At 46.2% G+C, this 14,259-nt stretch overlaps 1 protein-coding gene across 7 annotated transcripts in view; it reads right to left on the reverse strand.

Annotated features, from left to right (window-relative positions):
- The window catches only part of C13H10orf90 (chromosome 13 C10orf90 homolog), a 262,080-nt gene that overhangs the window by 54,457 nt on the left and 193,364 nt on the right, over window positions 1–14,259 (reverse strand). For all 7 annotated transcript variants that reach the window (XM_058671830.1, XM_058671829.1, XM_058671827.1 and 4 more), the window contains one exon: window positions 7,582–8,668. In XM_058671830.1, the coding sequence (XP_058527813.1) occupies window positions 7,582–8,641 (1,060 nt within the window). In that variant the 5' untranslated portion in view covers window positions 8,642–8,668. The remainder of the gene's footprint in view (window positions 1–7,581; window positions 8,669–14,259) is intronic.

Consider the following 14,259-nt stretch of genomic DNA (forward strand, 5'->3'; position numbering starts at 1 on the left):
CAGGGGAACCCAGAAGTGGAGGTACAAATCCAGGAGTAAACAAAGCTACCCAACCCCCCACTGTCGCCTGTAGACAAGCAAGTCAGAGACTAAACTCCCCAAATTATAAGAAACCACAACACAACGGGGAGAAGTATCAGAAAAAGTAATGATTCAGAGAAAAGAACTGGCACTTTTCCCCAAAATGACCAAAAACCAATCCCAATCTCTGAGTTGCAAGATGAAGACATTGAGGAGCTACCAGATAAGGAATATTAAAAAGTTAAATAATCATAAATTCATCAGAGACAGTGAGAAGCACTGGGAAGAGCTCAAAGAATTAAAAAATAACATGACTGCAGAAATTAAACAGGCCCAACATGAAATTTCACAACTGAAAAACACAGTGGAAAGCTTAACAAACAGAATAAACATGGCAGAGGAAAGAATTTCAGACGTGGAGGATAGCCAGGTTCAGAACACACAACAAATGAAATACCTGGAAGAAAATCTAATCAAAACTAAGAAATCTATGTAAGAAATAAACAATACAATCAAAAAGTCAAATATCAGAATTATAGGAATTCCAGAGGGTGCAGAAAAACAAACAGGATTACAGGTGTTCAACGAAATAGTAAATGAGAGCTTCCCAAACTCGGGGAACATAAAAACAAGCCAAATCCAAGAAGGAGAGAACACCAAGTAGATCTGACTCCAAAACACCCTCACCCAGACACATTGTAATCAAGCTTCCCTCAAAGGAATACAAAGAAAGGATACTGAAACAAGCAAGAAAAAAAAGGCACAATAACATTTAGAGGGAAACCAATCAGAATCACTGCTGACTTCTCAGAAGATACCCTTCAAGTGAGACAGGAATGGGGTAACATCTTTTAGACTGTCAACCAAGAATTTTGTACCCAGCAAAGCTCTCATTTCTATTTGAAAACCAAGTTAGATACTTCCACAGTATAGAGAAGCTGGAAGAATTTGCTCACACCAAACCAGCCCTAAAAACGCTCCTCAGTAATACACTGAAGTCAAAAAGAAAAGAAATGGACTGGAATCAAAGATGGCAAAGGGGATGATCTGCACACTAAAACATATAAAAGGAAAAGCTAGACACACACACACACACAATCACGACAGGCCTATATCGTAACCTACCAATACTAACTCTGAACACAAACGGCCTAAATTCCTCAATCAAAAGACACAGATTAGCAGAATGGATTAAAAAGCAAGACCCAACTATATGCTGCCTACAGGAGACACATCTGACCAGCAAAAATGCGAAGAAACTGAAAGTGAGAGGATGGAAAAAGATATATCACGCAAATGGAAATGAAAAAAGAGCAGGTGTAGCTATTCTAATCTCAGATGACATAGACTTCACCGTAAGAGAGATCAAGAGGGTCAGGAATGGATACTTCATAATAATAGAGGGAGCCATCTACCAAGTACAAATAATGATAATAAATGTGTACATGCCAAACACAAGAGCACCCAGCTATATGAAACAATTATTAACTGACTTAAGAGGAGACATTGATGCCAGCACAATCATTGCAGGAGACTTTAACACACCGCTAACACCCCTAGACAGATCAACAAAGCAGAAACTCCACAAAGAAACAACAGAACTTGCACAGACAATAGAACAAACGGACCTAATTGATATATATAGAACCTTCCATCCCAAGGACACAGAATACACATTTTTTTTTCAGCTGTGCATGGCACCTTCGCTGTGATTGACCACATGATAGGGCACAAACCAAGTCTTACTGAATTCAAGAAAATAGAAATCATACTATGCATCTTTTCAGACCATCATGGAATGAAATTGGAAATCAACATATCAAAACACCCCAGGAAATATTTAAACTCTTGGAAGTTGAACAACATGCTCCTAAACAAACAATGGATCAGAGAAAAAATTAAAGAAGAAATAAAATGAAAACTCAAGAACACCATACCAAAATTTGTGGGCTACTGCCAAGGCAGTTTCAAGAGGTAAATTTATTGCAATTGGAGCCCATGTCAAGAACCTAGAGCAACAACATATATATGAGCTCAGTATACACCTGAAGCATTTAGAAAATCAATAACAAAACAAGTCTCAAAATAACACAAAACTTGAAATTATCAAAATAAGGGAAGAAATTAACCAAATAGAGACCAAAAAAGTCATACAAAAAAAAAATCAATGAATCAAAAAGTTGGTTGTATGAAAAAATAAACAAAATAGACACCCTACCGGCCCAGCTGACAAAACAAAAGTGAGAGAAAACGAGAATTAATAGTATCAAAGATGAAAAAGGGAACATCACAACGGACACTGAAAACATACAAAGCTATATGCCAACAAATCAAAAGACATTCAAGAAATGGAGAGGTTCTGAGACTCTCACCAAGTACCAAAACTTAGCTAAGAAGCAATGGAAAGTCTAAGCAAACCAAAAACAGAGGCAGAAATTGAATCAGTAATCAAAACCCTTCCAACAAAGAAAAGTCCAGACCCAGACAGTTTCACTGCAGAATTCTACAAAGCATTCCAAGCAGAACTGACTCCAATCCTTCATAAACTCTTCAAATCAATAGAAGGGGAAGCAATTCTTCCAAACTCATTCTACGAAGCCAACATTACCTTAATATCAAAACGGGATAGAGATGTGACAGAGAAGGAAAACCACAGACTGATATCCCTGATGAACATCAATGCTAAGATACTCAACAAAATATTAGCCACCAGAAAACAAAATCACATCAGACAGAACATTCACCTGGACCAAGTGGGATTCATCCCAGGCATGCAGGGATGGTTCAACATACGTAAAGCTATACCTGTGATCACCATATCAAAAAAATCAAGAGCATGAATCATATGATAGTCTCAATAGATGCAGAAAAAGCTTTTCACATAATCCAACACCACTTCATGTTAAAATCACTAAATAAAGTAGGCACAGAGGGAACAATCTATAACATAATTAAAGCAATACATGAAAAACCCAAGGCCAACATCGTATTGAATGGGGAATGACTGGAAGCCTTTCCGCTAAGATCTGGAACCAGATAAGGCTGTCCACTATCACCACTACTATTTAATAAAGTATTGGAAGTACTTGCAAATGCCTTTAGAAAAGAAAAAGGAACCAAAGGAGTTCAAATGGGAAAGGAGGGAATCAAATTATCTATGTTAGCAGATGACATGATCCTATACATAGGAGAACCAGGAGACTCCATAAAGAGACTGCTACAACTAAGACATGATCCTAAACATAGGAGAACCAGGAGACTCAATAAAGAGACTGCTACAACTAATATGAGAGTTCGGCAAAGGGGCAGGGTTTGAGGTAAACGAAAAGAAATCAATAGCCATAGTGTATGCAAACAACCCCAGGGCTGAAGAAGAACTAACCAGCATGGAACCCTTCAAAATAACAGAACAGAAAATGAAATATCTAGGGATGAACCTAACAAAGGATGTGGAAGACCTATACGAGGAAAACTACAAAACATTAAAATAAGAAATAAAAAAAAATAAGAAATAGAAAAAGACTTAGAAAAATGGAGAAAAATACCATGTTCCTGGATGGGCAGAGTAGACATACTAAAAATGGCCATATCATCAAAAGCAATATACACATTCAACGCGATTCCAATTAAAATACCAAGAACATATTCCACAGAACTGGAAAAAGTGATCCAAATGTTTATCTGGAAACACAAAAAATTACGAATAGCCAGAACTATCCTGAAGAATAAGAACCTAGCAGGAGGGAGCACAATCCCAGATCTCCAGACATATTCTAGGGCAGTGGTGATCAAAACAGCCTGGTACTGGTCCAGAAACTGGAAGGTACATCAATGGGAAAAAACCAGAAAGTCCAGAAGGGAGCCCACACAGGCAAAACTACCTAATCTGTGAAAAGAAAACAGATAACAATCCAGGAAAAAATGAAGGTCTCTTCAACAGATGCTGTTGGGAACAACTGGTTAACAGCATGTAGAAACAAGAAGCAAGACCCATACCTATCACCATGCACAAAGACCAAATCTAAATGGATTAAAGATCTAAACCTACACCCAGAGAGCAACAAATTTTTGGAAGAAAAAGTTGGACATACTCTGCAAGACATAGGAGTGGGCAAAAACTTCTTAGACAAAACACCAAAAGCAAAAGAAGTCAAGACCAAAATAAACAAATGGGACTACATTAAGCTAAGAAGTTACTGCACAGCAAAGGAAACTCAACAAAATAAAGAAGAAACCAACAGAATGGGAGAAGATTTTTGCACACTACACAGAAGACAAAGGGCTAATTTGCAGAATATACGGAGAGCTTCAGAACAACAATAACATCAAAACAGACAAACTAGTCAAGAAAAGGGCACAGAAAATCGACAGACACTTTACAAAAGAGCAAATTCAAATGGCTAACAAACACATGAAAAAATGCTCAAACTCTCTGGCAATAAGGGAAATTCAAATAAAAACAACACTGAAAGAAATGCCCATATATAGAAAACTACCAACAACACCTGCTGGCGAAGCTGTGGAGAAAAGGGAACCCTACTCCACTGCTGGTGGGAATGCAGGCTAGTGCATTCACTATGGAAGTCAGTATAGAGAACACTTGGGCAATTAAACATTCACCTACCGTATGACCCATCAATACCACTTCTAGGAACATATCCAAAAGACAAAGCAACATGCACCCCAATATTTATTGCAACACAATCAACAATCACAAGAACTTGGAAGCAACCTACATGCCCATCAACAGAGGACCGGATAAAGAAACTGTGGTTCATCTACACTATGGAATACCACCCAGTGATTTTAAAAAGATGAAATGCATTATTTTGTGGCCAAATGGGCCAAACTAGAGACCATAATGCTAAGGGAAATGAGCCAATCCCAAAAGGTTAGATATCATATGTATCCTCTAATATACTATACTATACTATACTATACTATACTATAATATAATATAACATCAAATCTAGAGATATCATATGTGAATCTTACTCTGTGTTAATCAATGTTACTTCATACTTACTTGTACCTAATGTAATAAGAACATGTGATGTAATTCACTAATTAACCATCCACAAGAGGTGGATTGTTTACAAGCACCTGTGATTGTCAGTGTCCACATATAACTGTTATTGGTACAGCCCTTAAACAATGAAGGTCTGATCCTCACTGTACTTACATGGGCCCCAGGATACAATAATTAAACGACAGTGAAATTTTTTTCTTCTACATGGCTGGGAGACACTCCAGTGGAAGCATGACGGACTTGGGAAAATTCACAATGGACACACGTTATGATTCTAGAGGGGAGAACAGAGGGGAGGGGAGGGAACTTGGGGAGGGGGAAGGAAGAGCCCACCGCCAACTAAATTGTATCAAAAAACAATAAAAATTACAAATAAAAAAAAAGAAAAAGAAAAGAGCAGACGGGCATTTCCCACAAGGCCCCTGAGAGCACCCTGGTGTCTGTGGTTCTTGCCTCCAATGGCAGCACGAGGCCATGTGACCAGTAGGCACTCAAGCTTGCCATGTAGAAATCTTTAGGGTTTGGGGCTATTCTGAAGGTATCAGCCCTGGGAAGGGCCGCCTAAGAAAATGCCTGAGCGGACCGACCAGCTCACAGTCACAGTCACGAAGGTTCTCGATGACAAAGCCAGAAGCAAGCTGGAAGTGTTTTTGCTGTCGCTCCTTTCCTTGGACAAGAATGCTTGAGACCTGACTCTAGCTGTTAAGGGGCCAGTACTGTGGTGCAGTGGGTGAAGCCACTGCCTGCAACACCAGCTTCCTGGATGCTGCAGGTTCCGGTTGCTCTGCTAAAGGCCTGTGAAAGCAAAAAGCTCTTGGGCCCCTGTCACCCACGTGAGACTCAGAAGAAAGTGGCAGCTTCAGCCTAGCCCAGCCTTAGCTACTGGGGCCATTTACGGAGGGAATCAGCAATGGAGTCTCTCTGTGTGTGTGTCTCTCCCTTGCATCCTCTCTAAAACATTCACATAACCTTTAAAAAAACAAACAACAAGAAATCTTTCGTTGATCAGTGCCGTAAATTCAAATTGTCGTTTCACACACACAGAGTCCAGTATGAAGGTGTGGATGTCCGGAACCTTCATCAATCAGGAAGATGAAATGCTTGGCTTAAGCACTTTCTCTAAGTACTGCAGGGTGCCTATCCTTGCAATGCCAAGGGCTGCCGACAACTTCCTTCCTGCAGTGAGGCGCTCCAACTCAGGCATCTCAATGGCTCAATCAATCCGTGAGCCGTGTCAAAACTGACTTAAAATCCTCAGAGCATTCAATGTGTCTATCTACCCATTCATTAAAATTAATTATACCATTTAACATTCCTATGCACTTTATAGTTTTAAATGTTTTATAGTCATTTTTATTAATTAATAAAGCCTTAATGAACAAAAATCACATCATAAAATTATTAGGCATATGCTGCATTTTCAATTTTACTACTATTATCTTTAAACATTCTCCCCAAGTGACAAGTCAGTGATTCATAAACCAAAGCCTCACATGGAAATAGAGCTAAAAATCAGAAATTTACCCAGAGAGGGAAACAAATCTGGCCTCTTTCTCCATGAACAGCATGCTTCCCTTCCTCCTGGGCTTTCCCGAGGCAGGTGAGCAGACCCAGGGCTGCCCACATGGGAATTCTGCCTGGCCCCTGGTCTGGGGGAGACAGCAACAAATCCTGGCCATGTCACCCAGGGAGACAGCGAATCACGCGGGCTTCTCCTGCCTGGCCTGGGCAGTCCCCGGCTCGTCTCACTTAGAAGGTGTGCCATAATTACTATTCGTTCTCTCTCTCTCTCTCTCTCTCTCTCTCTCTCTCTCTCTCTCTCACACACACACACACACACACACACACACACACACACAAGCTAGAATATAGGAGACCAGCAACTCCTAAGGCTCCGAAGGCACAATTAGGCCTCGTGACCCTGAGCCACTCAAGTGCCCCACAAGTGATTCTCTGGGACATGCGGTTGTGCTGAGACACATCAGGCTTTTGCTGCAGAATTACAATTGGCCTAAGAAAATCCTGTCCAAGGCCATGATCAGGCATCTGCTTGGTGCCAAAGCCAAAGATCAATGCATCTACTCCATCCTGGAACTTGATGGTTTCTGTACTGACAAGAGCAACTCAGAAACATCAACTGCATGATTGAATGTGAAAAGTGCTGTCTTCTGGACACTCCCAAACAGGCTTTTCTTTTCTCCAGAGACAAACATCTGCGAAGTGGTGGGGAGGATCCTCCTATTCTCAACTGGCTTGGGAACCCAGCAGGGACCTAGTCCTCACTGACTAGGCTCTCTTCCTACTCCGCACTCATGGTCTGGGGGAAGGCTTCTCACAACATGTAAAATCTCGGCCAAGGAAACTGACCCTGCAGACAGCAACCCCAACTGTCTCCTGTCAACTCTGAGCAAGCAGTTCAAAGTCCCCGGAATAAAGAACATCTCTTGGAGCCAGCAGGGGAAATGCGCACGTGCCAGCGGCGCGGTGTGCATGCCCAGGGACGTGCCCCCTGAGGCAGAAGCACCACTCACCTGCTGTGTAGCTCCAGCCTGGGATGTGAATGGACAGCTGACCGGCATGACCACGGGTGTGCTGGTGCGGGCTGTGATCCTCGTCTCCTTTGCCAACGGTGGCCTGGGCCATGTGTACCCCTGAGAATTCTGGCCTTTCCAGGGGCAGAAAGCCTCTCCAAGAACATGTGCCTGCCCCCAAATGCACCTGCCCCAGTGACGGCTTTCGCTTCAGGTGGCATTCTTGTGAAGCCAGATTCCCTCGTGGGCTTGGGACGCTCTGGGCTCTCCGCCTTGGCTCTCCATTCGCTAGGCCGTCTACTCCATCTGCTGTCAGCCCATGCGAACTACAGTTGAGGTTCAGCGACAGGACCGACCTGTGCAGCTGGGGGCTGGTGGCTGGAGGTTGCTGGATGGGAACAAAGAGAGATTTGTCCAGGTAGTAGATGGAATTCGGACACTGCTGAGACACCCTGAGGTGGACACAGGAACTGAACACCAGAGGGCCCTGGCCAGATGGTGGGGTTCTGGCAGAAAAACTGTTCTCCTTGTCATCCACACTGGTGACCCAGTAGTCACGTCTCTCACACAGCCGCGTCTGGACCTCAGGAACCCTCAGCCTCACCACCGAACCATTTCGGGAGAACTCTGGACAGCCCAAAGACCTTTGGTTACAAGATGGACGGGACCCACCGGCCAGAGCCGAGAGATCCTCCATCCTGCACCTGGGACACAGTGGGTTCCTGACAGTTCCCCATGGCAGGGTGCTGGCTGGGGAGTTCACACGTCTGGCTGTGATTGTGATGGAGGCAAAACCCTTGTGGGGATCTCCAACTGGGCTGCCCACCCTGGGGGACAGTTCTGTCCCAAGTCCTGGCTCTTCCGGTGGAGCCACAGTTCCTGTGCTGCTGGGCAATAACGCAAACACCCTCTGCCGGCAGGTGCCATCTTGGTTTGCGGGGGTTGGCTTCCTGGGCGACGCATGTGGCCGAGCATTGGTGCATGGCGTGGCCATTGTGGTCCCACTCTCGGCAGCGTCCCTCTCATGCAGCAGCTGTGGGATGACCAGGGATGACATCATCTCTGCGTGTGGCGATATCAGAGTCCCCTGGAAATGAAACAAGATCCTGGTTATTCTTCCAGCAGCAGTGGGAACTCAGTTCAAGATCACACACCCAAGCTGTGGTCCTGTGCACCTGATACCATCCCTGAGTGTCTAGAAGGCAGGAAACCCAGCATGAGCCTGGCCGCAGCACTGTGCCTGTTCCTCACGTGCCAAGTGGCAGCCATGCCTGTGGAGGTCATCTGCCCTGCCCAGTCACCTCTAATCACACAGGAGGTCCCAGATCCAGACTCACACTGCATCAGGAGGGAAGGGGGTGCTGGGACCTGAGTGCATTTAGTGTGGGCGAGGAGTCAGCTTCTGCTCAGCGACAGTGGTCATGAAACCCCCTCCCCATGGCAGGCCCCAAGCTCCCTCACCTTGGCTTCTTGTCACTTGGCATCACAGAAGTCAAAATGCAGAGAGTGAAATCATGGGAGCCATTTAGCTAAAGGAGCCCAGTGGCACAGGGGATAAGGTGGGAGTGAGGGGCTAGGATCAAGGCACAGGTGGATTTTTTGCTGCATTTCAATGTTTAGTTGTGCAGTACAGTAGTGGGAAATGATCCTCATTGGCAGGTGGCACTTACAGCAAGTGACTAGCGTGTCCCAAATGATGAGTGATGGATGTTGAGAAGATGTCTTACAGGGATGAGAATGAGAGGTTTGGGGTTTGTGCTGCTTGCATGTCAAGCAATGCAGAACAGGTCAGGAAAGGCTCCCCTGCCCCCAGCACCTGGGGAGGGCTCAGGGTCCCAGGTGCCACTCAGAAGTTTGCTACTATGTGTGTGCTTTAAGCAAACCTGGCTGGGAATTGTCCAGAAGCCAGAACCTAGCTGGCTGCTCCTCAGCCCCCACCGCTGGCTGAGTCTGTGCCTGGGGGCCTGAAACCCTCCGTGAGACGGCTGCTCTCAAACACCCACAGGTGCAGCTGCCCAGGAATCCGCACATGCCTGCTCTATGCATTGGTGGTGTGGCCCAGGCATCTGTGAGTCTGACCGGGGAATCCTGGGGAGGGGTACACATTGGGTAGCAGAGAGCAGGGCAACTGTGGCCCTTCTCAAAACACCGGGGGTCGGCACAGGCTACCAGCCCAGCATTCGCTCTTCCCCGGATGTGATTGGCAAGGGTGGAGCAGGGCAGGACTGGTCCTCATTTCGACAGGAACTGGGTGCTCTCTTCAATCTGGACATTTAATCCTGCCCAGTCACCTGGTGGCAGGATGCCCAGCGAGTGTGATCTCATTCTCCTCACATTCTCATGGCCAAGTGGGGAAGGTGGCCAGCTTGATTGGTTGGCAATCTCCATCACCTGCCACATGCTGGGAAGTTAGTCAGACAGTCCCCAGGATCAGGCAAAAAGAAGCAGAAATGAGGAAGACAGCCATCTTGAAATGCACGTTGATTTTTTTAAAATCAAAATCTTGCTGGCTACATCATTCTGAAGCAGCAGGTGGCTGTACGGGAGCCTGGAGATGAGAGCCTCTGGCCCAGCCATCTCTTGCTTGCTCCCAGAAAGTCTCCATGGCCTCAGCTTCCACCTGGAGCCCTGCTGCAGCCTCGTGGGCTCTCTTACCAGGCAGCTTGTGAATGCCCTGCTGCCCACCCGAACAACGTTAGCATCCCGGGGCCTGGGTGTGGGCCCAGTCATCTGTGTTGGTTCATCTTCCAGTGTGAGTGCAGCAAATGGCCAATGCCATGACTCCCTGCCGCCCCTTCTTTCATGGCTGTGACTGACAGACCTGAAGTGTACCTGGTGCACCTTCGACTCGGAAGCAAGTCCCACCCACTGTAGTTAGATTGAGTTCTCATAATGATTGCTCCCAGGCATTCTACAAGGTGCCACTCACACCCAGCAGGGGCTCCCTGCATGCTGGCCTCTGGAGAAGAATCCAAACGCCCCTCTTGGAAAAGCAGCATTGGCGTCATTTCACAGAGTGGCTCTTCCAGAGCTTGGACCAGTGACTGCCTGCTTCTAGATCCCTCTGCCTCCGGACCCCGCAAGCAATCAGGATCTAAGGCGAGAAGGCCCAGGGTCTGTATTTTCGATCTGCTCCCCACAGCTCCTCCACATAGATACAGTGGGAAGAGGCAGGTCAGACTCAGGGTACCCAAGGCCCATCCTGAGCTGGGGTTCCAGGGTGAGGGGTGCCAGCAAAGGACAATCTCCAGGTAAAGACCGCGGGGAGTCCAGGTTTCCTGCTGCTGTTACATGTGATATCAACCTGCCCTTGGGGCTCAGAATCCCATCAGAGCCTTGGCCTTGGTGTGTAGACTGGAATGAGTGCTTGTCATGCTCTCCTGGAACAGGGACAGAAAAGACCCTGACTTTGCCAATGCAGCCTAAGCTGGAACAGTGGCTGGAGCTGTACTGGCCACGGGTGTCCCTCTGAGAAGTCCCAAAAGCCCAGAGGATGGAACAAGGGACCTGGGACCGCCTCATTCCCAGGGCCTGGCCTGGCAGGTGTCACTGTGACTCCATCAGAAACAAATGACAGTGTGCATGCGGCCTCATTTCTGAAGCTCTCTGCCCATGTCAGAGTGCCACTACTCCTCTCACTGGCAACAGCTCGCATCCTCGGAAAACTACTGTCTTCTCACAGGCGAGGTGTGGAGATCAGAGGGAAGATGGGCAGAGACAGAGATCTCGCTGCAGCTGCTCTTGCGAGCACTCACGGAAAAGCAGCAGGCTGACTGAATCAGCCTACCCAGGCATGGGGGTGCCTGCTTCTAAGCGATAGCACTGGGACGTATGCACCTGAGTTTCTCTGCGCAGTATAAAGAGAAATAACTCAGCATATGTTCAGTGCATTGAAACGTAGTTATAGTCAAGCCATTGGCCTCATGACCAAATTCCACAGAAACCTGAGCACCTCTCACCCATGCCAGGCACCATGCTTGGCACACAGGCACTCCTGGCCGCCTACAGCCAACAGCATGGAGGCTGCGGAAAGGAGATACTCAGGATTACCAGGATGGGGTGATTCCAGTGTTTCCAGTTAGCTTAGACAAAAGCCCCAAATAATAAAGGGAAAGACATTGAAAAGACACCACTAGACTCTTTTACATGTTTTTCTGTGGTTAAAATAAATTTAACCTGAATATCAGAGTTATAAAGAGACAGAGGAGATGTGGAGAAAACAATCTTTCATCTGATTTACTCTCCAAATGATCGCAATAGTCAGAGCTAGGCCATTCTGAAACTGGCAGCTAGGAGCTTCTCCTGGGTTTCCCATGTGGGTGCAATGGCCCAAGGCTTTGGGCCATCCACTGCTACTTTTCTAGACCATCAGCAGGAAGCTGGATCAGAACTGGAGCAGCCGAGACACAAATGATTGCCAAGATGGGATTTCGGCACCACAGGTAAAGGATCTGCTTGCTACGCCAGCACACTGACCCTGTGGATCTTTGGTCTTCAACATTCATGGTTTTCCTGCAACGGAAGGCTGGTCTTCAAGTTCTGTTTTCTCCTTGAGACCCATTAAATGAAGACAAGGTCCAATGTTGGTTTGTTGGGCTGCTTCAACAAAGGATCACAGTCCATGGCTTAACCAAGTGACGTGGTATCTCACAGTGCTAGACGCAGCTTGTGAAGGTGCTCTCCTACAGGTGGATCTGTCCCCATCTCGTCAGGTGTTCTACCTGCACCTGCCTGTGCCTAACTGCCTATTGTTATAAGGACGTCTTTCAGACAGGGCTAGGACCACCCTTCTGCCCTAATTATCTCTTTGAAACTCCAGTGTCCAAACACAGTCCCCTTCTAAGGGACTTCCAAAGGTCGTGACATTGACTAGAAAACTTAGAATACCATTCGGTCTGTGTACATGTTGTCCCTCTAGGTCTAGGAAGCCGAGACAGGCAAGAGGAGGAGGAAGCACTGCCTGATGTTCCACACAAGCCTGCTACTTACAGCTGGGCAAGTTCGCAGACTAATCGCATCTTTTACATTAAATATCTTTGCAAATCAAGCTATTTTGAGGTAACAAGCCATCTGCCTTTCACACTGGGCTAACCAAATGTGTCTTTGGGAAGGGATGTCTTTCATCTAAAATAAAGTTAACTGATGTAAGATCTGATTGGAAAAGAAGAAAACCTTCCAGGATGGAAAGAGCTTCCCAGGTCAGGCGGGCGACAGGGAGGAGCTGGCTCTGCACTCGCTGGGGCAGTGAGGCACACATGGCCCAAGCATCAGCAGGTGACAAATTGCTGCTTTAGGATACTGATGTCTCCTCCGCGTTGCACCAGTTTTGTAGTCTGGGTAACTACTTCAGTCATGTTATACTTTTACTGACAATTTTTAACTTCCTACTTATGCCTGAAGGTATATTACTAAGGGCAGCATTTTGCAAATTGAAGTCAGAAAGAGAGATGCAAAGGCTGGCCAGAGAACTGAGCGGCTGAGCCACCGCAACGAGGGCCCCTCTCTTCCTGCGCTTCATGCTCACACCTACACGAGCTGGTCTGCTGAAGCCCAGCTTCCTCTGCAGGACAGCTCCTCCTCCTCCACAGCCACTATGCCACCCATGACTCTGCATTCCTTGGCCACATCTCTGTGCTGGATACCCTGCTCAGTGACCCCCATGACTGTCGCATTTAACCTACCTACCTACCTACCTGCCTGGGGGTGGGGAACGGGGTTAAGACCCATCACCAGGTAACTTCCCCACCTGCCTGGGGGTGGTGGTGGTGAAGACACATCAACAGCTGACCTGCCTACCCGCCTGGAGGTGGGGAACAGCATTAAGACCCATCACCAGGTAATGTGCCAACTGGCAACCCTGCCTCCTCCGTGTGAGTGCGGCTTCAGACAAAGCGGCTCACTCTGGCACGCAGCCCCGGGGGAGAAGAGTTCTGAGTTAGGTGGAAAAATTCTCACTTTCCATGGTGTAACTTTTGGTTTTCCATGCATTCTGCTGAAAACCAAAGATTCAATGCCTTGCAGTACACAGCAATGAGCAGCCAATGACAATCCATTTTCTCCAATTTATTCTGGTTGTGGTGGTGGTGACAAAAACGCATAACATGAAAGCTGCCATCTTGACCAATTTTAAGTGTGCAGTTCAACTCATCACGTTGTGCAACCATCACCTCTAGCGATTTCAGGAATTCTTTCCAGAGTGTAGAACTAAAGCTCCACACCCATGAAATAGGAACTCCACATTCCTTACTCCCCAGTTCCTAGCAACCACTGAGAATCAATTTTTCTTTTTTTTTCCTAAGCAGTGTATACTTAAAACCATGATGTGCACAACTGGATCTTATAGAGAAATTTCAAAAAGACAACAAATTATGTGCAAAATGTTGATGATGGGACAGAATGCAATAAAAGAGCCTGATAGTCTTACGCTTTTGTAAAAATGCCTGGGGGGAAATGATGCCCAGAGTATAGGTAAATATTTTCTTCATGTAATTATCATTAATTTTATTATCAGCTTTACTATATTTATTATCAGAAAACAAACATTTTTCCTTAAAGCTGAGAATTCTGCCCCATTTCACTTCTTTTGAATAGTAGCTTGCAGAGGAGGTGCCTTTAAATCATTGCTTCAGGGCCTGGTGTGATGGCCCAGTGGCTAAATCCTTGCCTTGAGCATGCAGG

The sequence above is a fragment of the Ochotona princeps genome, chromosome 13 (assembly GCF_030435755.1).
Source record: "Ochotona princeps isolate mOchPri1 chromosome 13, mOchPri1.hap1, whole genome shotgun sequence".
NCBI classification, from domain to species: Eukaryota; Metazoa; Chordata; class Mammalia; order Lagomorpha; family Ochotonidae; genus Ochotona; species Ochotona princeps.